At 40.9% G+C, this 25,225-nt stretch overlaps 1 protein-coding gene and 2 long non-coding RNA genes across 4 annotated transcripts in view; 1 reads left to right on the top strand and 2 right to left on the bottom strand.

The window, feature by feature from the left end:
• The window catches only part of ARHGEF26 (Rho guanine nucleotide exchange factor 26), a 128,259-nt gene extending 126,478 nt beyond the window's left edge, over positions 1-1,781 (bottom strand). For both annotated transcript variants that reach the window (XM_045503206.1, XM_045503205.1), the window contains exon 1: positions 111-1,781. In XM_045503206.1, the coding sequence (XP_045359162.1) occupies positions 111-1,190 (1,080 nt within the window). In that variant the 5' untranslated portion in view covers positions 1,191-1,781. The remainder of the gene's footprint in view (positions 1-110) is intronic.
• A 145-nt stretch (positions 1,782-1,926) lies between these two features.
• Positions 1,927-5,898, top strand: LOC123611371. Its single transcript, XR_006718627.1, has 3 exons — positions 1,927-2,021; positions 2,797-3,020; positions 5,291-5,898. It is a non-coding gene; the product is annotated as an uncharacterized LOC123611371 (long non-coding RNA).
• On the bottom strand, positions 4,887-24,958 carry LOC123611370. Its single transcript, XR_006718626.1, has 5 exons — positions 24,538-24,958; positions 8,905-9,102; positions 8,402-8,527; positions 5,211-5,342; positions 4,887-4,934 (listed from the first exon to the last, which is right to left on the bottom strand). It is a non-coding gene; the product is annotated as an uncharacterized LOC123611370 (long non-coding RNA).
• Between the last annotated feature and the right edge of the window lie 267 nt (positions 24,959-25,225).

Here is a 25,225-nt window from a genome sequence, read left to right on the forward strand (position 1 = left end):
GAGAACAATAACTTCTGGTTTCCTCTGTGCCCCTCCCCCCACCCCCAACACCTTCGCTTTTGGCTTCGTGAATGCCTGGCTTAACGAGTGACACTCCTGCTCACCCTTACCTTTATCCTTCCCAGACTGGAAAACTTCTCCTTGTCTTCCATCACTGCTTTCAGAACAGGCTGGGACATTCTGTTCTTCTTCTTTGAAGTGGTAGGACTGTCAAAATCAAAGCCACTGACCACCGCCCGCCGATAGGACGTGGACCGCAAGCCTCTCCGCAGAGACCCTGGGCTGTCCACGTCGTTCTCCGCCTCACCCTCATCGTCTGCGGGGCCCAGAGGTGCTCCGAGGCCCTCCACCATGCTACGCACCTTGAGGAGTCTCCTGTGGGGCTCCACATTCTGACTGTTGGATTTACTTATTTTAATTTCCGAGGCCAGGTTCTTTGGAATGATTTGCTGCTTCCCCACTTTGAGGGCAGCAGGGCTGTTTGTGCTCAAAACCACTGAAGGATTCTCTGGGAGCTCGTTCTCCTGTGAGGGCAGCCTTTGGAGGGGGAGTTTTTGTTCCAAAGACCTTTTCTGGGGCGCAGGAGAGAGTTTCGAGGGTCCCAGCTCAGGGTCCTTAGTCGTCTGGCCGGATTGCGACCCAGAGTCTGGGGAGTCGATATTAGGGATTAGCCCATTTGCAGCAGGCAAAAGCAGTGGGCTGGTGGTCAATCCGGTCAGGTCTCCCTCCCGGCTACAGCAAGCGGGCGAGTTAGGAGTCCGCTGGGGGCGCAGCGGGTGCGGGATGGGCGAGGTCACTGTGCCATTCGCTGGGGATTTCGGGGAGCCCCCTGAAAACGCTTTGGGAGCCTGGGGAGACTTGGGACGTCGGAGCCGAGGAGAAACAGCTCTGTATTCCGGGGAGACTGTCCTCCCATTGGCCACCACCCTACGATGAGTACAAAGCAGCAGGGGGTTCCCCTGGACGGTCCTGCCCTCAGAAGCGGTGGGTACCTGGGTAGGAGTCTGCACCGCGGGGAGCGTCCCTCGGTCCTCCACTGGGAAATCCGTGATCAGCAATCCGCTGGGGCTCTGGTAGGACTGGGGCCTCGGCTTGCTCCGGCCCAGCAACTGAGGCTGAGGAGTTGACCGCCTCCGCCATAAAGGGGTTAAGCTGTTGCTAGAAAAATCCACATCACTCTCGCTGTCCATAGCGGAGACTCGGAGGTCAGCCCGAGAGGGAACAGCACCCAGTTAGTCTTGCCTAAAGAGGAAAGAAGTCATGGAACTTTGCCTCCGGACAACCAGACACGCCTTGCAAACACGCGCTCTCGGAGTCTGGCAGTCACCCGACTGCTGTGCGCGATACAACTGCGTGTCAATTAATTACCCACCCTTTCTCGGGCAAAATCTGCGCCCACCTCGCTGCGTGTTCCGGAACAGAAATCTGGGCTGTACCCAGGCGGAATAATCCAATTACCTCCGCGTCTCTCCAGCGTCCAAAGACCACCCGCACGGAAAAAGCCCGCCACCAATACGCAGGGTGCAAGCTGATGCACAGGAAACTTTGCTACGAGTTCAGCTTTCTTGGGAAACTCGCCGCGCGACGCTTCCCTCCGCCGCCATCCAGCCGCCCAGCCCCGTCGTTGGTCCCCTCTCGCTCAAGCCGCCTGGCTCCTGGGCAGATTTACCTTCGGGACTTTACAAAACCCAGGGCCAACGAGCGCCCACTGCCCCTTGGGTGGCCCGGGTCTCAGATCGAATCACAGCAGCGGGAGATCTGGAGACCACAGCAGCCGACTGGAGCCATCGGCTCCGCCCTCAAGCTTGGTCCCGCCCTCAGCCTTGGCCCCGCCCCAGTTTTAGCCACTGTTAGACCCGCCTCTGTCTCAGCCTGAGCAAATCCTGCTTTCCCGCCCTGGCGTATCTTCGATCCCCTCCGGTCTCTGTTTAAAACACTTGAGCACACGTGGGCTGGGTGCCGAACTCAAGGGTTCCGGACCGGGAGCTGTGGGCGCGCTAGGCTGTTGCCAGGAGCACAGCGTGAGAAAGAGCGTGGGAGCCATGCGGAGTTGCAATTTAGAAAGCCCTGGGGCAGGGTTTGGGGGAGGGGGTGGTTTAGGGGTCTGGTCCTACGCAGAGTAGAGTTTTGCGAAATGCGTGAGTTGGGCTGCGCGGCTCTAAACGCTGAAAGCCAGTGCCCTCTCAGCATTCGGGTGGTCTTAAAACACAAATCTGATGGCCTCGCTCCCCTGCTTAAAATATAATATAGATTGATAGATATGCTTGCTTGTGCTTAGAGTATTTCCGGAAGGATGTGTACCGGCAGCTCGGGGGAGGGGAACTGGGTGGCTAGGAAGCTGGAGGGAGGAGGAGTTTTCATTCAATAATATTGGCCCTTTAATGCTTTGAATCGTGAATTTTACCAAAATTTATTTACCAAATATAAATGCAACTTAAATTACAAAAAAAATTGGTTTCCAAGCATACATAGAATAAAATTCAAAATTCTCCATGACTTACCAGGCCCTGCACGACCTGCCTACCTCTGTGGCAGTTTTTTCTCTCAACACTTTGCTTCACTATTCTTAGGCCACACCCACTTCAAGTTTAACCGCCTCAGAACCTGCCCTTTTGTTTTTCCTTGACCTTCTGACCCGTTCCTCCGTCAGAGAGGACTTCCCTGACCCCTCCTGAATCAGATCTTGGCCCTGCTTATTTTCCCAGCCACCTGTTCTCTTCCTTTTCTACGGTTCATGACAATGTGCATGTATACATTTATTTTTGTATTTATGTTATTATGTTTTGTCTTCTTTAGACTGTAAGCTTCAAGAGGGTAGGAGCCATGTGGCCATCCCTCCAGAATGCTCCCTTGCCAGATAGAAAGTTGGTTGTAACCTGGCCAAGCTCCTGCTATGTCCGAAGAATAAGGCAGACTGGAGAGGAAAAATGACCATAAGATCTATATAATCAAGTATATCAGCAAGACATACGGGCTGCTCTCCAAGTTCTCCCAGCATTCATGCATCCAGCCGGGATATAGTGAGTATCCACTGTGTGTGTTAAGTTACTCATTTTTGCCCTAGATACATTGAATGTGATGGCCAAAAATCTTGAGAGACAAGCTCTGGGTTGTGAGATGAAGCATGAAGTTTTTCATGTTTTATACTATTCTGTATTACCAAATGCTGTATGTTGAATATTTTGAGCTGAGATATTTCTGTAAACAAGAAATGGCATCAAAAAATTTTTAAAAGGTAAGTGTAATCTATTTCTTAAACTTTAGTTAGTTAACATACAGTGCAGTATGGGTTTCAGGAGAATTCAGTAATTCGTCACATACATAACAAGGCCCAGTGCTCATCACAATGCCCTCCTTAATACCCATGACCCATCTAGCCCATCTTCCACCCACCTCCCTTCATCAGCCCTCAGTTTGTTCTCTATCATTAAGAGTCTCTTGTGGCTTGTTTCCCTCTCTTCTCTTCCCCTCTTCCCATATGTTCATCTGTTGTTTCTTAAATTCCACATGAGTGAAATCATATTGTATTTGTCTTTTTTGATTGACTTATTTCACTTAGCATAATACATTCTAACTCTATCCACATTGTTGCAAATGGCAAAATTTCATTCTTCTTGATGGCTAAGTTATATTCCATTGTGTAAGATCGACGTCATCTTTATCCATTCAGCAGTCAATGGACATTTGGGTTCCCTCCATATTTTGGCTGTTGATGATGCTGCTATAAACATTGGGGTGTGTATACCCCTTTGAATCTGTATTTTTGTATCCTTTGGGTAAATACCTAATAGTGCAATTGCTGGATCATAGGGTAGGTCTGTTTTTAGGCTCTTGAGGAACCTCCATACTGTTCTCAGAGTGGCTGCACCGGTTTGCATTCCCACCCACAGTACAAGAGGGTTCCCCTTTCTCCACATCCTCTCCAACACCTGTTGTTTCTTGTGTTAATTTTAGCCACTCTGACAGGTGTGAGGTGGTATCTCATTGTAGTTTTGATTTGTATTTCTCTGATGATGAGTGATGTTGACCATCTTTTCATCTCTTAACCATCTAGATGTCATCTTTGGAAAAGTGTTTATTTGTGTCTTCTGCCAATTTCTTTAAGTGTTTATTTTTGAGAAAGAGAGAGCCAGGAAGGGGCAGAGAGAGAGGGGAACAGAGGATCTGAAGCAGACTCTGTGCTGACAGCACAGAGGGTTCAGACTCATGAACTGTGAAATCATGACCTGAGCCAAAGTCAGATGCTTAACCTACTGAACTAACCAGGCACTCCTACCCATTTCTTAACTGGGTTATTTGTTTTTTGCGTGTTGAGTTTAATAAGTTCTTTATAGATTTTGGATACTAACCCTTTATCAGATATGTTGTTTGCAAATATCTTCTCCCATTCTGCTGGTTGTCTTTTAATCTTTTTGATGGTTTCCTTCACCATGCAGAAGCTTTTTATCTTGATGAAGTACCAGGAGCTCATGCTTGCTTTTATTTACCTTGCCTTTGGCGACTTGTCTAATAAGAAGTTGCTATGGCTGAGGTCAAAGAGGTTGTTGCCTGTTTTCTCCTCTGGTTTCCTGTCTCACATTGAAGTCTTTCATCCATTTTGAATTTGTGTGTATGGTATAAGAAAGTGGTCCAGTTTCATTCTTCTACATGCCACCATCTAGTTTACCCGGCACCACTTGTTGAAGAGACCGTCTTTTTTTCCATTGGATATTTTTTCCTGCTTTGTCAAAAATTAGTTGGCCATGTAGTTCTGGGTTCACTTCTGGGTTTTCTATTTTGTTCTATTTATCTATGTGTCCGTTTTTGTGCCAGTACCATACTGTCTTGATGACTATAGCTTTGTAATGTAGTTTGAAACCCAGAATCGTGATGTCTCCAGTTTTGTTTTTCTTTTTTCAGGATTGCTTTGGCTATTCGGGGTCTTTTGTGGTTCCCTACAAATTTTAGGTTTGCTAGTTGTAGTAAAAAAAAAAAAAAAAAAAAAAAAAAATTAAGAGACTTAAAGAAGAAATACAGCTAATTACACAATCATAATACCCACTTTTTAATACAGAATATGTTCAATACTTACATATATTACTTTTTATATTAGAAAAGTATAATAATTTAAAAATGCTTAACTGATGATAAATAAAGTGTTACCTAATTCAGAATGCAATCTGTGACTTATGTTAACAAGTTTAAAATCATGGTATGAGAAGCAAGCTTACCTTCAACCTATGTTGTGTCTGCAAACAAGTGTAGCAGAGGATTGTGAAGAAATCACAGGGCTTTCCTATCTCATTTCCAGGCAACAGCTTCATTCCCACCAAAACAGCAACAGAAGATACCAAACTCTGTTCCTTCAATAGGGGAAGTTTGGAAATTCACAGACTTACTGCCTATTTTAGCCTCCAATTTATCATTTCCAAATCAAAGAGAGCTTCAATTGTATGCACCACCAAGAAAGGACAAAGAGTTGCCAATTTAACTACACAACATGTTATCATTTAGGATTTTCGTGTTTTTGCTTATTAAAGACTACTTTTAGACTTGGACATAGATTTTTTTATACTAATATGCATATATAAAAAAGAAATATAAGCAAATTAAATTGAGTAAAGTATTTCTAAAAATTTTGTACACTAAATATAATTCTGAATCCCTTTTCATACAGAACATCAATATGTGTTTTTGCACACAATACTAATGACAGGGCAGCATTTCTTAAAAGAATTTCCTAGTCTTGTCTCTGGAATTTGCTTCCTAGCCACTAACACTCATTCTGCAAGTTTGATGCTGGGGCCATCCTGTTTGATGCCATTACAAGCTCTGCAATTTTTTTTTTTTTTATGTTTATTCATTTCCTTTGAGAAAGAGAGAGCAAGCAGAAGCGGGGGAGAGAGAGAGGAAGAGGGAGAATCCCAAGCAGGTTCTGCGCTGTCATTGTGGCACCCAACGTGGGGCTCGATGTCAGGAATCGGAAGATCATGACCAGAGCCGAGATCAAGAGTTGGACGCTTAACCAACTGAGCCCCGCCCCCACCACCCCCCCCCACCGGTGCCCCTCTACAGCTTCTCTTTTATTTTTTTTTTTCAACGTTTATTTATTTTTGGGACAGAGAGAGACAGAGCATGAACGGGGGAGGGGCAGAGAGAGAGGGAGACACAGAATCGGAAACAGGCTCCAGGCTCTGAGCCATCAGCCCAGAGCCTGACGCGGGGCTCGAACTCCCGAACCGCGAGATCGTGACCTGGCTAAAGTCGGACGCTTAACCGACTGCGCCACCCAGGCGCCCCTACAGCTTCTCTTTTAATGGCCACAAGAAAGTTTCTGACAAATTAAATTCTATGCCTTAATGTTAGTCGTATATAATACATGAATTGCTTTTACCAGCCTCTTGTTGCTTTGGAATTTCTTTCACCTAATTTGGCAATTTCTCTCGCCTTCAATAGCATCTGTTATCATATGACTTTGACACGTGTAGTACTAAATTGCATAGACCTCAGTGAAATGATGACAATTCGAGCAGTTGTGACCATGTTCACAAGTAAAGAGGCAATGCCAACTATATCATGACTGCCATCTGGCCATTGCTTATTTCTGAAGTAAGACATGTACCAGTTCCAGAGACGTTAAAATGTGGGGCCAAAGTGCTTCTTAGAATTGGAAAAACATATACATTGAGCTAATGAGGAATGATAGGTTCCAGTGGTATATATATTATTTTTCCATTTTTAAAAATTAATTTGTCCAGTTCTATTGAGTTATATTTGACACAACATTGTACTAGTTTAAGGTATACAGCATAGTGGTTGATATATGTATATATTTCAAAATGTTTACAAGTGAGTTATCATGCATTACCTCACAGTTATAACTTTTGTGTGTGACGAGAACTTTTTCAATTTGCTGCTAGCAACTTCCAAATATATAATAATTAACTGCAATCATCATGGTGTCCTTTATACCCCCAGAATTTACTTATAAGTACAAGTTTGCACATCTTGACCACCTTCACTCCTTACCCCCGATGATATTAAAATATTCAATGGTACAAGATACCAGAGGCTGAGATACCAATTACTGTTATATGTCCGAAATCAATTTGCATTGATCACTAATTATATGCCTGGTATAATAATTGTGCTAATTTAAGTGTCCTTTGTTAACTAACTATGTCTAAAACATTAAGAAATAGCAGGAGATACCCAACCTGAATTAGATGCATGGGAAGCTCCCTGTTCCCTGAACACCTTTGTAAAGAAGCACAGATAGAACTAGGCTGGAAGAATAGGTACACTATTGCGAGGTGGGGAGCAAAAGAAGGGTATCCCAGAAACATGTCCCAGCATGAGCAAAAACATGAAAGGATGGCTGGAAAACAAATATTAAGTGCCAACTGCGTGTCACACATTGTCATTATTAGGTAGAATTCAGGCTCTCTCATTAATCCTGTCTCCACTTAAATATGAAGTGCTGAGGGTCACAATGCTCTTCTCATACTATTGGGGAAGTGGTTGAGTAAGAATCCCAACTTGAGGGGGCGCCTGGGTGGCTCAGTTGTTTAACCTATTGACTTTGGCTCAGGTCGTGATCTCACGGTTTGTGGGTTCGAACCCCTCCTCAGGCTCTGTGCTGACAGTGTGGAGTCTCCTCGGGATTCTCTCTCTCCCTCTCTCTCTGCCCCCCCCCCCCCCAGCCACTTGTGCTTTCTCACTCTCTCAAAAAAGAAAAAAGAATCCTAACTCGGGTCTGTCACGGTCAGACTTCAGAGCCCACAAGCCCCATATACCAGAAACTAAGCTCACAAGAACAGAGAGTTTGTAGTTAGAAGTTGTAGGAGATTCATGTGGCTAAATATGGTGAGAACCGAGTGTGGCCTGTGGCATAAACTAAGGGACCTGGATTTTACCTGGATGGCATCTGACACTCTCTGAAAGTACTTAAGCTTCTGTATCCTTTAAAACAATACATCTATCAACATTCAGTCTCAGAAATAAAAATAAACAGCTTTGTTGGTAGATTTTTTTAAAAATCTACCTAAGCCCATAAACTCTGAGGGTGATCTTAGAGAAAAATTATAGAAAAATATTTATAAATATATAAGAACAAAGCATTAATATCTATATCATTTGCAAATCAGTAAGAAAAAGGTAACAATGGAAAAATGAGCAGAGAATGTAGGTTTCAGAGAAGACACAAATATACATGAAAATATATTCAGCCTCAACAATAAAGATAAAATGAAAAAAGTAATGAGATCATAGTTCTTCATCCACTAGCTCAACAACAACAACAAAAAAAAAACGTTTTTAACCCACTGTTAGCAAAAGTGCAGGGAAAAGAGAGTTTCAACTCATTTATGGTAAGAATGTAAATTGGTGCAGCCTCTCTGGAGAACAATTAGATGATACATACTCAGAACCTTGAAAACAGGCAAATATTTGATGCAGGAACTCCACTATGCAGGATATAATCTTGAGGAAATTATCCTTGAGGTATGCAAAGAAGTATGTTCAAGGATGTTCATCAAAGCATTTCTTACTGTGGCAAAAAATTAGAAGCAGACTAAGTGTTTATTGGGAGGAGAGTCATTAATAAATTTGGGTTACAATGCAACTACCAAAATTAGTGTAGATATACAATTATTCATAAAAAATTCAAAATGTTAAGTAGGAAAAAATGCTTTTACAAACGTGTTTAAAAATGCTGGTTTTAAACACATCATGCAGAATGTCCTTCTTGGCATTTTTAAACATGCAAATAGCTACGTGTATTTACGTCACATCTGGATTTGGAATATTTAAAATGTTAGCATGTCCACCTCTGGACAGCAAAACTTCAATTATGCTTTGCTGTGCAACCAACCACCTTACCATCAGTGGCTTAAAAAGCCACTGTTGTTATTTATGGTTTCTCACCATCCTGTGGGCTGGTGCTTGGTTCCTCTGCTGGCTCCCCCGGCTCTCCTGTGTTGCTGCAGCCAGCTGTGGGATGGGCTGGATCTGAAGGACACAGATGGCCTCACTCACGTGCTTGATGGTTGGTGCTGGCGGTCAGCTGGGGCCCCTCAATTCTCTCTTTCTCGTACCTTAACCGTCCCGGACAGGCCTAGTATCCTCTGTACAATGAAAAGATAAAGCCAAAATGACAAGGAAAAGTCTCAAAGGAAGTTTTGAAGATTGGTTCTTACTAGGGAAAATGTTCTTAAAGGGAGACTTTCTTTTTTTTTTTTTTTTTTTTTTTTACATTTATTTATTTTTGAGACACAGAGCACAAGCAGGGAAGGGCAGAGAGAAGGAGACACAGAATCCAAAGCAGTCTCCAGGCTCTGAGCAAGTTGTCAGCACAGAGCCCAACACGGGCTTGAACCCACGAACCATGAGATCATGACCTGAGCCGAAGTTGGATGCTGAACCGACTGAGCCACGCAGGTGCCCCAAAGGGAGACTTTCTACAACACGTATAATATTGATTTATATATTAGGCTTTTTAAAACTATTTTTTTGAGCACTCACAATATACCAGGCCCTCTTTGGAGTGCTTCTAATGTATTAAATAACTTAATCTTCACAATAACCTTATGAAGTAGAAACTACCATTGTCTCCATGTTATAAACGAGGAAACTAAAGCACAGGGAGGTTAAGTACCTGTGCAGTCTGGCCTCAATCTGGCTCATAACTATCACACTACTGTCATACTGTTTGTGACTCTGTTATTCATTCATATTCCTATTTTTCGCAAACAAAATGCAAGCACCCCAATGTCAGACTGGTTCTTTCTCTATCTCCTCAAGTTCTTCAGTAATGAACAGATGGATGATAATGTCCCGAGCAAAGGACATACAGCAAAGGGCTGTGAGAAGGTGGAAGAGGGTCAGTAAAGTATCCTCCAGACTGAGAAGGCACTTTGAGACTGGGAAACAAAGCAAGTCACTCCATACCATTCATAGAGTTTTATCAGGGTAACTTACTGACAGAAGGATCACACGGACAGACCATCCACCGTGCTACGCAGCTATTCTCCACCCCCACTCAGACTTTAATCCACAGGTTTTCCAGAGCAAGGGGCATGGAGGTGAGGTCAAAGCATAGTTACCTAAAGGGGCACCATCTGTGCATCAGAAGGACTCTAGCAGTTAGCTCAAGTGGAGCCTTGTGCGTGCGGTCATCTCTGCTAGTTACCCAAAGTGGGGTCTTCTGTGTGCTACTTTAGGGAAGATCAGAACAATCCTTCCTGCATTCTGGTCAAGGCACACATGAGCTTCCACGGGGCCTGGAACACGTGGCCCTGAGGGAGGTCATTGCATGGCCACGGAAATGATGGAGCACCCAAGATGGAGTCAGTGTTGTCAGCACCCCTCCGAGGGAGCATCCAGTGAGGAAGATAAACTCAAATGCCTTTGTTTGTTTGTTTGTTTGTTTGTTTACTTATTTTTAATGTTTATTTTTGAGAGAGAGAGAGAGAGAGAGCACGAATTGGGGAGGGGCAGAGAGAGAGAGGGAGACACAGAATCCAAAGCAGGCTCCAGGCTCTGAGTTGTCAGCACAGAGCCCAACACAGGCCTGAACTCATGAACCATGAGATCATGACCTGAGCAGAAGTCACATGTTCAACCGACTGAGCCACCCAGGAGCCCCTCAAAGGGAAAGTTTTGGAAATGGAAGTCGATCAGCAGTCCTGGTCATGAACTAATACTTATTTGGCTTCTGGTTGGTGCCAGGCCCTGGGCTAGCCATAGATACAGTGGTAAAGAAAGTCCCCACCTGTTCCTGCTAACAGTCTATGAGAAAAGAGCGATCCTTGAGGGCATCTAACGCCAACCCTGCTGCTCACGTGGTGCCCTTTCAACTAGCACTTTCAGGTGTGGTGGGCATCGAATCCAACTTGCAGGGCTTGTACAGAAAGCAGCCAGTGTGAAAACTCAGGACAGGCGCTTAACTGCTAGTGTGGGAATTTTGACAGGAAAACGAAGGAGGAAGAAAAGGCAGTCACTTGAGGGAAAAGGAGAAATAAGCAGTTTTATTTCAAGACTGGGGACATTTGGCTGGAAGTCAGGAAGCTGGGCTTCAGCCTGTGCCTGCCACTTTCTTCTTGTGGGAATGAGGACAAGTCATTTCATCTCTAAGACCACAGTTTCTTCATTGTCAGATGAATTGTCCCTCCTTCTCAGCACAGTTTGGAAAACACTGGTGTAGATTAGAGTTATTTAAATGTGGCCAGTGTAATGGTTGGGGGAAAGGGAGACAGGGAGGTGGGGTGGGGATTGGGGAGAGATCTGGACAGATAATTGTACAAAAACTTTCCCCTTATCTTGAACTGCAACTAATTAGAATAAATTTGTTATTCTAAATCTAGGGTTAAAAAAAAAGATCATAATGAGAAAAGGGTTTCATCAAGTTTAGAAGTTGGTGAAAATGGCTCTGAGGACTCTTCTTGATGGGCCTCAAGGAAATAGTAGAAAGACTCACTCAAGAGAGAAAGGGCCTCTTTTTCCTAGTCCTTGTATTCAGTGTCCTGTCCACTAATCCATGACTGCAGTGAGAATGATCACTCTTAATATATTCACCCTCCAGTGACGGTCAATTAGGAAGCTCTACATTCAACCAGTCTATGATTAGGATCCCAGGTAAACCACAAGGGCAGTGTGGAGAGTGACTTTCAGAACTGGTCAGGTCCCAGGAGCTATTGTTTTATTCTTTGAATTGCAGGGATGAGCTAAGCAATTGGGCAGCCACTTTCTTCCATGGGGTCTAGTTTAAGGTCACTGCACGACTTGAACAGACTCTTCACCTCTCAGTACAGTACTCTCCTTGGTGGTTTGGCTTTTTGTTTTCTTTTTCTTTAAAATTTGAATATGTTTATATGGTAAAAATTATACAAAGTAAAAAGTTTCCTACTTGGCCCTCTAGATGCATCCACTGTGAACAGTTTGTTATATTTGATAAATTGTCAAATTTATGGTGGGATATAAACAAACATTTAAGGGTGCAAGGGTGGCTCAGTGGGTTAAGCGTCTGACTTCGGCCCAGGTCATGATCTCACAGTTTGTGGGTTAGAGCCCTTCATCGGGCGCTGTGCTGACAGCTCAGAGCCTGGAGCCTACTTCAGATTCTGTGTCTCCCTCTCTCTCTGCTCTTCTCTCTCTTTCTCTCAAAAATAAAGATTAAACAAACACATATCTGCACATATGGTAGACACACACACACAAACACACACAAAAATATCCTGTAACAACATTCTATACCTTATAATTTACCTTGGATATCATTCCATGCCGTATCATTCCACTACTTCTAGAACTACCACATACTTCTCAATGTCTGCATAGCCTTAGGTAGAATCAAATAAAATTGTCATGTTTGTAAGTCATAAGCAAATACTGACAATTTCATATGGTTCCACCTAATATTATGTAATTGATTAGCAAATTTCCTGTTGATAAATCTTTAAATCATTTCTTTGCAAAAGCTAAGCACCAATGAGGAAAAAAGTGTTCTCTCCAGCTCTAAATCTCCATGATTCTTTGCTTCGTTCCCATTCTTCAGTGCCTGGAATATGTAGGGTAGTAAAAGAGAACCTTTATTGAACAACAATGCAGGTATGGTTTAATTCTATCAGGTGTAATTTGGAGTCTGCTCTAAGCACAATCTTGATGGTGAAATATGATGAACATGCTCTAAGCAGAGTTCTACTCCTTTTTGGGGAAATTGGGGTAAGAATGCCATCATCACTATCACTGATTTCCTTTGGTGATAAGTTCCCAGTGTCTATTTCCTCTTCTTTTCTGTCCTTTCCTAGATCCTGCTCTTTCTCTGGATCATCAACACAGAATGTAGAATCACAGCTCTTGTTTCATGAAGTTTGCTAAGTAATTTGAACAAAGAGATATCTGGATAGGCCACACTGTTCCTTTTGTGTGAAGAGTTTGGTGTTTGCAAAAGAACTTGAGATTAAAAAACAAAATCTGTTGGGTACACGCCACTTTTCAGGTAAAACTGTATCAGGAATCATGTGGGGACACTTAAAACTAGCCGATACTTTCAAGTTTTCTCCTGCCCAGATTAGTTTGGAAGAAATCCAGTCTTACTATCTCAAAAATTCAGCAGGAAAAAAAAGCTGAAATAAATTAAGCCCATGATTACTAAATTCTGTGTTTACCTAGACATTCTGGCATTTGATTTCAAAGGCAAAGCTTTTTAGAAGTGTTTTTTAAACTCAGTTTTGCCATAGATTTTAAATTGGAAGAAAAATGGTAAACTAAACACATTTGAGCTCATTACCAAGCTACTCTCACCAAGCAGCACTAATAGAATTTGAAAAATGCTTTCCAGAATTGAGATCTGCCACCTAGCAACCACTTTGAAATGCTTCCTGTGCTGGCTCAAGACTACTCAAAATGCCCAATTTTGAAATTGGTGGGGCATTTTGCTGTGCATTGGCCACAGTCATTGAAGGGGGGATTAGAACTTGGTTTTTAGGGCATGCAGATTAGAAAGACTGTTTAACTTAACTGCTTAACTGGGTTTTGAAATAGTGTTGGAAGATTAAATACAGATTAAAGATCGCATCAGGCATATTATACTAAAAAATTATTATTTATCTGAAATTCAAGTTTAACTGGGCATTCTGAATATTTATTTGTTACATCTGGTAACCCAATTTTGGGGAGACGTTTGTAGTGCAGAGCAGAGAAATGTTTATAAAATATATATCACATGTGTTGGCTTGATCCCTCAAGGCTGCTAGCTTTACGGATCTCAAATATCTTATCCAGGGCACTGGTTAGTGAGCCTACAAGGGAGCCTGAAGTGCAGGTGTGGGCAGCACAGGAGCTAATGGAAAGGAACAAGAAAATCACCCTAAAACAAGGGGAGGACAGACAGCAAAAGGGGTTAATAGTACAGGAGCAGGATGCACCCATGGAGTGTAGTGCTGTGTGGTGAGGAGAGGGAACTGTCTAGAAATCTGGGAGGAAGTTCAGGTGGCATATCAACATGTATTTTATTTTATTTTATATTTCAATTGAAGTATAGTTGACATAAAATATTATATTAGTTTCATGTGTAAGCGTAGTGATTCGACAAGTATATACACCATGAAATCCTTACCACGGTAAGTATAGTTATCATCTGTCACCATAAAAAGTTATTACAATATTATTGACTATATGCCCTATGCTGTGCTTTTCATCTCTGTGACTTATTTATTTTATAACTGGAAGTTTGTACCTCTTAATCCCCTTTATCTGTTTCACCCATCCTCTCCATCCTGTCCCCCTCCCCTCTGGCAACCACCAGTTGGCATTCATTTTGTTTCTAAGGGGAAAAAGGAGAGGAAGTGAAGCCCTCTGCATAAATGTGCACTCCGAAGCTTGGGCTGTGGGAGGGGTGCAAACTGGGCATCCATAGAGGGCACTTCCACCTCCAGGCAGCATTCAGACAATTTCAGGTCACTTGCAATAGCACGGACAGCCAGTCTGGGACTGCAAAGGCTTTGTCAAGATGCTGTTCTTCCAGCTTCACCTGGCCCAGTTCTGAGCTTGGCAGAGGCTGTTACTTTGTCTTCAATCTAGATTATAGCACATCATCCCCACCCCAGAAATCTGCAGCCCCTGATTAATTTACTGCAGCAGTACCAAATAGTTAAAACAGAATGTATACATAATCCCGTGTGTTTGCACGCGATTGAACATCTCCTGAAGGACACACAAGAGGCTGCTAACTGTGGCAGAGGTGGGGATGAAGAGCGGGTTGAAGAGGCCTGGAGTGAGTGGGTCCTGAATGCAGTGAGGTATACTTGCTCACATATCTTTGTACTCATTGGTTTATTTTTCTATGTATTGCATTATATTTAAATATATTTATGTACTAAATATATTTATTTGTTAAATATATTTATATATTTATATTTAAGTATAAATCAATGACTAGGACAAATTCAGTCTAGAATCTGACTTATGTTTAAACTACTTTCCTCTCTGATTTAAAATGGCTCATTACAATAAGGTGTTTTTAAATTAATTTCTTGGGGCACCTGGGTGGCGCAGTCGGTTAAGCGTCCGACTTCAGCCAGGTTACGATCTCGCGGTCCGTGAGTTCGAGCCCCGCATCAGGCTCTGGGCTGATGGCTCGGAGCCTGGAGCCTGTTTCCGATTCTGTGTCTCCCTCTTTCTCTGCCCCTCCCCCGTTCATGCTCTGTCTCTCTCTGTCCCAAAAATAAATAAACGTTGAAAAAAAAAAAATTTTAAATTAATTTCTTTATATTAAGTTGCATGATTTGTATCCGTTAGAGAGGTCTGGGATCTGACATTTCAGCCTGCTTTCTGGAAAATTAGCTGCTGAAATCAATGACAAATCAACAGCAACCCTTTACAAAAAGGTTTTGCTCGTATTTTTAAATGTTTACTCTGAGTTTTGTGCCATGCTGTTTTTATGTATAGACGTATAGAAGCTCAAAATGAAAGTCTGATAGAAACTAAATAAGAGTTTTGTATATTTTTTAAATAAAAGCAATATTGAATCTTACCTTGTATGTTCTTAGGCTAAGAGTCTTTGTCCCTTTTGTTCAGTAATGGATTTCTAGGACTTAAATTAGTTTTGGCACATATTATGTGCTCAGTAAATTGAATGAAGATATACATGATCACTGGAAAATTCAAACATTACAGAAAAATATGATATTGAATGTGTAATTTTCTCTAGTCTCTTTCCTCCAAATAATCTCTTATTTCATTCTCTTAAAATAAAAAAAAATGTATTTCTTAAGGAGTAAAAGTTTCATTATAATGTTTTTAAAAACTAATTAGTTAAATGATACCATAAAGAATCAAAAGAAAACAACAGAATGCAAGAAAATGTTTGAGACTTGCATAAGTGGCAAAGGACTAGTATCTATAATATGTAAAGAACATATTCCAATCAATTAGAGAAGCTGGCAAACTACTTGAACACACATTTTATACAAAGGTAGCTCCTAATAATCAAAGTCATATGAAGAGTACTCTCTTCGGGGCGCCTGGGTGGCGCAGTCGGTTAAGCGTCCGACTTCAGCCAGGTCACGATCTCGCGGTCCGTGAGTTCGAGCCCCGCGTAGGGCTCTGGGCTGATGGCTCAGAGCCTGGAGCCTGTTTCCGATTCTGTGTCTCCCTCTCTCTCTGCCCCTCCCCCGTTCATGCTCTGTCTCTCTCTGTCCCAAAAATAAATAAACATTGAAAAAAAAAAATTAAAAAAAAAAAAAAAAAAAAGAGTACTCTCTTCGTTTAGTCACAAGGGAAATGAAAATGAAAACTATGCAGTCACCAGATTGGCAACAATGTTGAGGTCTCACAATAGTAAATGTCAGTAAGGGTCCTGAGCAATAAGAGCTCTCATATATTGTCTGTGAGTGAGAAAACTAGCTAATCCAGTATAGATCACTCCTTAGCATTATCATTTAAAGCTAGAATACACAGCAATTCCACTCCTGACTATCCAAGAGAAGTTCATTAATACAGCAGCAGTATTTGTAATATCCCCAAATTGGAAACTGCCCAAGTATCTACCAGCAGAGGAATGGATGTAAAAAGGTGGTATAGTCCCAGTACAAAATTCTACATAGCAATGAAAATGGAAAAAAAAAAAAAAAAAAAAAAAAAGGCATCTTTAGAATAAGAGTCACCGACAAATAGTTGTTATAGAGGTTTTTCTAAGGGTTTCCTTAGGGGATCAGCAGGTTATTTCAGTGGACAGACTCTTCCCAGCGATTCAGAAATGTCCCAGCACTGGGATATTCCCATAAACAGCCTGCTTCACCTGAGGGCTGCAGTGTTATGGGGGTAGGGAGAAAAGGTTCATAGAGAGTCACTAAAGGGATTTGTAGGTGAAGGGTAGACAGTGAAGCCAGGAAACATTCAGACAGTGGCATAAAGTCCCTGACATAGAGATCAGAAAAAAGTCTTGGGCTGAGGCTACTAGAATCCCTACTGGGGTCTGTGCACTGGGGCTCCCAGGCCTGGCTGTGCATCAAGAAAGCTAGTTCTGCCGTGATAGAGATTCTCAAACATCTAGGTAGAAAGGGGCTGTAGAAAACGCTGGTCGCTCAGACTGAGGAATCCATAGAGGCAGAGGCTCTGGGTGACCTGCTGGTTCCTTGCCCCTGGCCTAAGGTCCTTGCTGCTGTTCTTACTGCTGCTGATGCTTCTGATGCTGTTCCTTCTGACGCTGAGTGTCTTTGGCCCAGCTGTTCTTGAATCCCATCCAAACTTGAGCTCAGCTGAGGCTGAGTGTTTCAGCCAGTACCTCCTTTACTTTATAAATTGGCTATCATCTTCTCAAGGTGCCTCTAACTCCTGCTGCTGTCTCCTATTATAGCGGTGTGTTCCTAACCCTGCCTTCTGATCGTGCACCTCTCTGGCTCTCAGTTTCCACATCAGAGAGCCATGAGTTCCCAAGGTGCTTTTGTCCTTTGTGTCTGCTATTTCTGCCCGTAATCATCAACTTGTTTGAACTACCATGAGTTTGTTCTACAGACATGAAGAAACGTGAATTTTAGGAGGTTTATGTAAGTGGGATGAAGCTGGAGTTGGTAGTTGTAAAAAGACAATCAAATCTGAGCTCCACCATTCTCTAGGGGAGTCTGAGCAAGTCCTACATCTCCCTGAATTTTATTTTCTTATTTTTAAGTGGGGCTAATGGCTGTGACAATCACCCAAATTGGGTGTGAGCATGGAATTAGAGAGCACTTGTGAAAAATACTCTAAGCTCTGTGCAAAACAAAGGTGGACATTTTATTATTGATTTACAGGGGCAGGCTTCTCAAAGTTAAGTGCAACTGAGAAGAATTTTCAGCGCACTTAAGATCGGCTCCTGCCTGGGCCACCTGAGTCCTTTGGAGATTCTCATTCTGCAGGCTGCAGCAGGACCCATGAATTTGCATTTTATAAAGTATCCAGGTGATTTTGATGCAGGTAACCCTTTGACCTCACGCTGAGAAAATGCTAGTTTCACTTCGGTTAATATTAACTGTTTCATATATACATATATATATATATATATATTATTTGTTCAAAGAAATTCTTAGTATTTCCAGATGAATAAAAAGGATTTAATATTGAATAAAAGGGATGCCAAAGAAGTTCTCTTGGAAGACTGGAAAGTTTTTTGGAGGACATGATAAATAGAATTTGAATAAGCAAAACAAGATTTCCTGGCTCCAACTCTAACATGTGTATGCATTCATGATTTTTTATGAGATATATATATATATATATTTCATTATTTTTATGTTGGGTGGTTGATCATTTCCTTACTGAATTTGAGCTCCTGGCATATCTAGAAAAATAGCCCTTTGCTGATTATATGCTTTGCCAGTCCATTGCTATAAAAATCTAAATAAAATGTTTTGGTATTTTCTTTTATGTCAAACTTGGAAAGGCCTATCGCATTGTATGATTATGAAAATATAAAACATGATTACCCATGTTTTCTTCTGGGACACTGATGGCCCAGAGTGGTGGTGGTGCTAAGATCCAGATCTTCTTGAAAAGGGTACTGCCTGGCTCCCGGCATGGCAGAGAAGTCTTTGACTCCTGTGCTCATGAAACTTGCTGGAAACCTGCCCTCTAGGGTGCCAGAAAAAAACTATTCATAGGGAGGTGTCTTCCTGGAGGCATTTTGCTACAAAACTACCCAAGGGAGGTGGTAAGGCAAACTTCTGGCCAAGAGGAGCTGTTACAGATTCTACATTGCAGGAGCTAAGCATTTGGAGGGGCTGAGAGTCTCGCAGGAGCCTAGTGCTGGAGAAGCTAACAGCACTGCAGGAGGCAGAAGACCTAGTAGGCACAAAACTTTCGAAGGAGGATGCATGAGGTGTGGGTTGGGGAGCTGCTGACCTCTGGGTGCTGTTGGTCACCATGCGCTGCAGAAGCTGAATCCTCAAGAAGCTGTAAGTGCTGGAGTCTGGTGCTGAAGAAAACCACCCTTTACGCTACAGGAGGCTGCCTAACAAGACACCAGAACCAGGAAGCAAATCCTTTTCTTTCTGCAAAGTCTTTCCAGCTCTCCACTGATACAGTTTCAGTGCCAGCTAGCAAATAATATTTAAAGGGCTCAGGTCCATTTTCACAGGATAAACTTGGAGATGAGGCAATCAGTAGGTAACCAGCACATGTTTTCATGAATTCTTATTGAATAATAAAAGCATTTAAGGGTATTCATTTTGTTCTGAGTGCATTTGTGTGCAATCCTCATTAAATTTTGTGTTGTTGTGTTTATATGTCACTCCTGTTTCCTAATTAGAATGTCATTGATGCTTTTGCTTTCTGTGAGTCAATAATTACATACATTTTATTTTTAGCTAACAGGTGGATTTTTATTTATTATTTATGTTTTCTTGCTGCATAAGTATTTACATATCACATTGCAATAAAAAAATGTGCCTTTACTAGTTGTACTATTTGAGATCTATTAAGATTTACTTTAGAGCATTTTTAAAATGTTTCATGGGTTTTTGAAAAGAATATAGGTCTGTATGGTAAAAGCTCAATACATATACTAAGTAAGCTTTAAAATTGTATGTTATATTTAAAATATACATTATATATAATATGTATATTATATATAAATATACATTTAAAATGTATATTATATTGTTAACTTGGTCTTTAGAAAACAGATTAATGTCTCTGATTTTTTTTAATTTTTACTTTAAAAATCTCATAAATTTTATTTTGTATATTTTTGTGCTATGTTATTTGGTATATACTCATTAATGTAGATTGGAAGAGCATATCCAATTTTTGTCATAGTATTTTTGCCTACATATGTGGTACATAGCAGATATTCAATAGACACTTATCTAATGATGGCCTTAATTTAAAAAAAATCATTTTTGAATACTATTTGTTAGCATCAACATATCACTTATATTCTTAGAATAAGCTTTAAAATGTTAGCCAGAGAGAAGTGTATTCAAAAGATGGCAAGATTAGCAAAACTGTAGATAATTACTAAAGTTGGATGATGATACATGAGAATGAATAATACTATTTTCCTTTTTTTATTGATTGAAGTTTTTCATAGTCAAAAATTCAAAATTATGCATACATAATTACTTATTAATTCTCCTCTTTGTAGGATAAATAATTACTTATTCTCCCCTTTGTAGGATAAAACAGTTATTCCTTCTAATGGTTTCAGGTTTGGTTTTTTTGTTTTTTTGTTGTTGTTGTTGTTCAGAGTCAGAGGATCCTTCATAGAAATACAAGGCTTGGGCTACATTCATCATGTAAACTGACATCCAGTATTTTCCAATATTCATCCAATATTCTCCATTGTGCCCCCCGCTTAAAATACTTAAAGGTTTAGTCTGCTTGTTTGTTTAATTAATACTTGAGCCTTAAAACAACTGCAGGCCTGGCTGAAAACCTTAGTGGCAGATGTGCGAGAAACCCAGAGCCAGAGCACTCAGCTCAGCTGTGCCCCTATGGAAACTATGAGATAATAAGTGTTTTAAACCACTAAGTTTTGAAGTGATTTGTTATGCAACAGTAATCATTAATACAGCACCCAATATACTTCCAACTGATTCATTTTCTATTTGAATCTACCTGAGTTAAATTAACCTAAATTAATTTTTGTTCTTTGGTATCTTGTACCTTGACTGATACAGATGCTTACTACATTTTCTTAGTAATTTTTTAGTCTAATTTTTTCTCACTACTCAGTCAACTAGTATTTATGAGTACTTTTTCAAAACTGGTATATAGTTGATAGATTCTGTAGTTCTCTTAAGCATTTTCAAATGCAATTCAAACTAAGAGATGCATTTTATTTTATTACCCAGTGACATATACACATGGGGACACATACACACCAAATTTCCTTACTTTTAATATATGCTGTATTCTTTTACATCGATATTCTGTTCTCTTTGACTCAGAAATAAACGCTAGTTACAATGTACTAAATCAATTTCATGACTGACTAATAAGTCAGTGTTTGAAAAACATGACTATAAACTATCCTTCTTTCTCTTTCCCTTTCTCTCTTTTTGTTTGTTTTAGCATTTTGAGTTGTGCATGATACATCAGAGTCCAGTCTGTTTTCTTTTTTTCTTTTTCCTTAGAGAAGTAATCTGTTTGGTTGTTTTCCCCACCTGGGTGCCCTTAGAAAATTTTTTCCTTTATCCTTGAAAGTAATTTATTTTTTCAGATATTCCACATGTCCTTTCCATTTGAAAAGTGACATGTTTTCTGAGTCCAGGGATATTTTCTTCTATTTTGGAATTAGAAATCCAAGTTTCTTACCTTCTTTTCCCCCAGGGCTCAGGTATTTATCCTTTGACCTAAGGTCTGGGAGAGTTTCTTAAATAACCATGTAAATCACTGACTATGTTTTTAGCAATAGGTAATAGGTTTTTTTTTTTTTTTTTATTACTGACATGGTGTTTTAAAATCAGATGGTTGTTTTTGAATCTGTACAAGCTTTTTCTGTTGTCAGATTGTATCCATGCATATTTGCAAAACATATCTGAGAAAGTACATTTATCTAAATATATAAATTACTTATGTGTAAAGATACTCGTTAGAAACATGGGCAAATGATATGAACAGACACTTGACCAGCAAAGATGTACAGATGGCAAATATGTACATAGAAAGACGTTCTACACCACTAGCTATTAGGGAAAGGCAAGTTAAAGCAATGGTGACACTCTAATACACCCCTACTAAATGGCTAAAATTAAAAAGAATGACAATACCAAGTGCTGACAAGGTTACAAGCAGATGAAACCCTCATAAATTGCTAATGGAAATCAGTGTGGCAGTTCCTCATAAAGTTATACACATGTTTGTCATATGATCCAGCAATGACATCACTCCTAAGTATTTAACCCCGAGGAATGAAGACATATGTTCCTGCAAAGACCTGTATATGAATGTCTTTAATAGGTTTATTCATCATAGCTTCAAACTGGAAACAATCCAAATTTCCATCAACCAGTGAGTGAATAAACAAACTGTAGTGCATTCATAGAATGAAATAGAACAAATTGCATAGAACAAATTGCATAGATAGAACAAATTGCATAGAATGAAATAGAACATGCAACAACATGGATGAATCAATCATTATATTAAGTTAAAGAGGCCAAATACAAAAGGCTATATACTATGGAAAAGGCAAACCTATAGAGATAGAAAAAAGATCAGTAGTTGCTAGAGGCATCAGTATGGGGGCAGGAAGTAGACTGCCAAGTTGCTGGAAGGAACTCTGGGGTGATGGAAATTTTCAATACCCTGATTTTAGTGGTGGTTATGTGATTGTGTACATTTGTCAAAATTCATGAAGACTGTAAATTTAAAAAGGGTGAATTTTACAGTGTAAATTCTACTTTAATAAACCTGACTTTAAAAATAGATACACGGGGCGCCTGGGTGGCTCAGTTGGTTGAGTGTCCAACTCTTGATTTTGGCTCATGTCACGATCTCACGGTTCGTTATTTTGAGCCCTGCATCAGGCTCTGTGCTGCCAGGGTAGAGCCTGTTAGGGATTTTCTCTCTCCCTCTCTCTCTGCCCCTCCCCAGCTCTCTCTCTCTCTCTCTCTCTCAAAATAAATAAATACACATTAAAAAAAAAAAAAAACAGATACAGAAAATTGGGAAGTTGTTTTTCCATCTGGTAAAACTTTTCCTGATCTCAAAATGTACTCATTTATAGAGACAATGTCTTTTTGACCCTTACAGAGATTATGAAAGAGACTTTTTTTTAATTTTGTTTTCTTGGAGTAAATTTGCTTCCTAAGGAATATTTGTTATGATTCCTCAGAATAATCCCTTTCTTTTGAACCTTTGGTCCTTTATTTGATTATTGATTTTTTTTTCTACTCAAACAGAGCAGAATTAGAATTTTCCAGTTAAAAAGTTTGTCTCCTGAAATATTTTAATAAAAGGAAAGGTGGAATTTTCCATTTTGCTGGGCTAGATTGGGTATTCAGTTGACTCTGCAGATGGAGATTTCTGGAAAGTAGCTCTTGACGAAGTAGTTACTTCTTAGCCACAATTTAGAGCATTTTTGCCATATGGAGTCCAGGGTCAGTACTAGGGTAGGCTCGATTGTTACCATATTGAGTGCACCAGCATACTGGGTGGGCAAGTTCATAACCAGGCTTTAACACAAGGATCACAGAGTAACAAATCTACAGAGGCCAAAAGGTAACCTACCTGTACAAAATAATCCACAGAGATCTGCGAAAACCTGGAAAATGCTTGCCTTGTCTAAAAGGAACAGCTGCTGTTCAGCCCCAGTCTATTGTTGCCATGTGGGAATGTGGGTTTAGCTCTGCCAAAGAGAGCTTCTGATTTAACACAAGCCAGAAATCCAGATTTTTTTATGCAAATTTCCCATTTTTTAAAAATGTTGGCAATGAATTCTAAATTTTAAAAATACTATGTGGACCAATATTGTGTGGTCCTAACAAAACCCATCTGTGGACCAGTTTGTAACCTCTGCCCTAAGAGCTGTTCCAGAGGAGGCCAGACATTCAGAGAGGGTGGTGGTAAATTGAGGTTTACTCACCCACGACCTAGAATAATTTTGTGGAACGCTGAACAGCCTCATTGTCTATCACTGTGGTTATTTTGGGACATAACAGATATGCCTTTTAAAGGCATCACATGGTCATAGTGATTGCATCCTCAGTATCTATTCTAACCCTCCCTTCATGCAAAATAAACAGGTGGTTTGTGTGGGACTCCCGCCCCCTTCCAGTATAATATCCTCTTCACCCTCAATAGACAGTAATCCAGGCCAGTGCCAATCAGTGAACAGCATCTCCTAGACACAGGGACCAGACCACAGTGACTTTACTGGACAAAGGTTACATATTTTAGAGTAGAAGAGCCCTTAGAGTTCAACCAGTTCAGTCCACTTATTTTCAGACAAGGAAATGAAACCCTGACAAATGTTGTGATTTGGTGGAGATGTGTAGCTGCCTGGAGGTAGAGTTGAGACTCCAACCTCCAGGTAGAGTTGAGACCATAACCAGTTTCCTCACACTACCCCCTTTATTTAAATTCATCATGTTGTACTATGGGTGCCCCGGTGGCTCAGTTTGTTAAGCGTCCGACTCTTGATCTCAGCTCAGGTCCATGGTTCATGGGTTCGAGCCCTGCATCGGGCTCTGTGCTGAGAACCTGTTTGAAATTCTCTCTCCCTCTCTCTCTGTCCCTACCCCACTCGTGTTTACCCTCTCTCTCTCAAATAAATAAGTAAACTTAAAAAAACAAATTCATTATTTTGTTTTATAAACAACTTTCTTTGAGGTACTTTGCATTGATTACTCTCGTAACCATTATCATTTATATAATTTTATTAGTCTATCTGATTTCTGCAGTATTACCATACGTCATTACTGTATGCCTCCCTTCTCTGAACTCAAGATACATCTCAACATCACTCATCTTACAACTGTGTCAATCAAGACTCTTTTAGTTACTAGAGGCAAAAAACGAATCAAACTTGCCCTAGCCAAAACCCTTTTTCTTTTAAAACTGAAAGCCTATTGGTGGCACTGACCTTAGGCACTGCCAGATTCAGAGGCTCAGGTGTCTTGGTCTCTTGGTGTGCTGTCCTCTTTCTCTTCTGGACTTGACAACATCCTCTGTGCCACTGGGGAAGATGGCTGCCAGCAGCAGCAGGCTTACCTGATCATAATTTAGTAGCCGCATAGAGAAGTACCTTCTCTTAAGCTTTGTATATCAGCGTGGGAGACAGACCCTGATCCCCCCTCTTTGTGTCCTGGGTCTGCCACCTTGGACCTAGTGTCCAGAAAAGTATGCTACTATTATCCAGGTCCAGATTAGATCTTATTTCCACCCCTGCCAGGGGAAAGGAGGAGTTCCTGTGTTGAAAGCCCTCACGAGGACATCGAGTTAGGGAGGTGTTCCCTAAAATAAACAAGTGGGAAAGGAGCAGGATGTTTTTAAAAGAAGAATGGGGATAGGCTAGAGTACTGTTATTTGTTATTTACAAATACCAGCTGTAAGAGTCCACTGAAGCAATTAAGTAACCAACATCGTTGCACACTAGTGTGATTATGTTTAGGAAATACAGTAGGATTCTGCTCAGTCCCGTGCTTTTGGGAGATAGGCTTGGTTGAGGTACAGGTGAGTGTACCCAGTGATGGCAGGGATGTTATTTATGTGCAGAAATGGAGTACTTTAAGAAGAGACAAAAGCTGCATCAAAGGACAGATATGAC

The sequence above is a fragment of the Leopardus geoffroyi genome, chromosome C2, assembly GCF_018350155.1.
Source record: "Leopardus geoffroyi isolate Oge1 chromosome C2, O.geoffroyi_Oge1_pat1.0, whole genome shotgun sequence".
Classification (NCBI taxonomy): Eukaryota; Metazoa; Chordata; class Mammalia; order Carnivora; family Felidae; genus Leopardus; species Leopardus geoffroyi.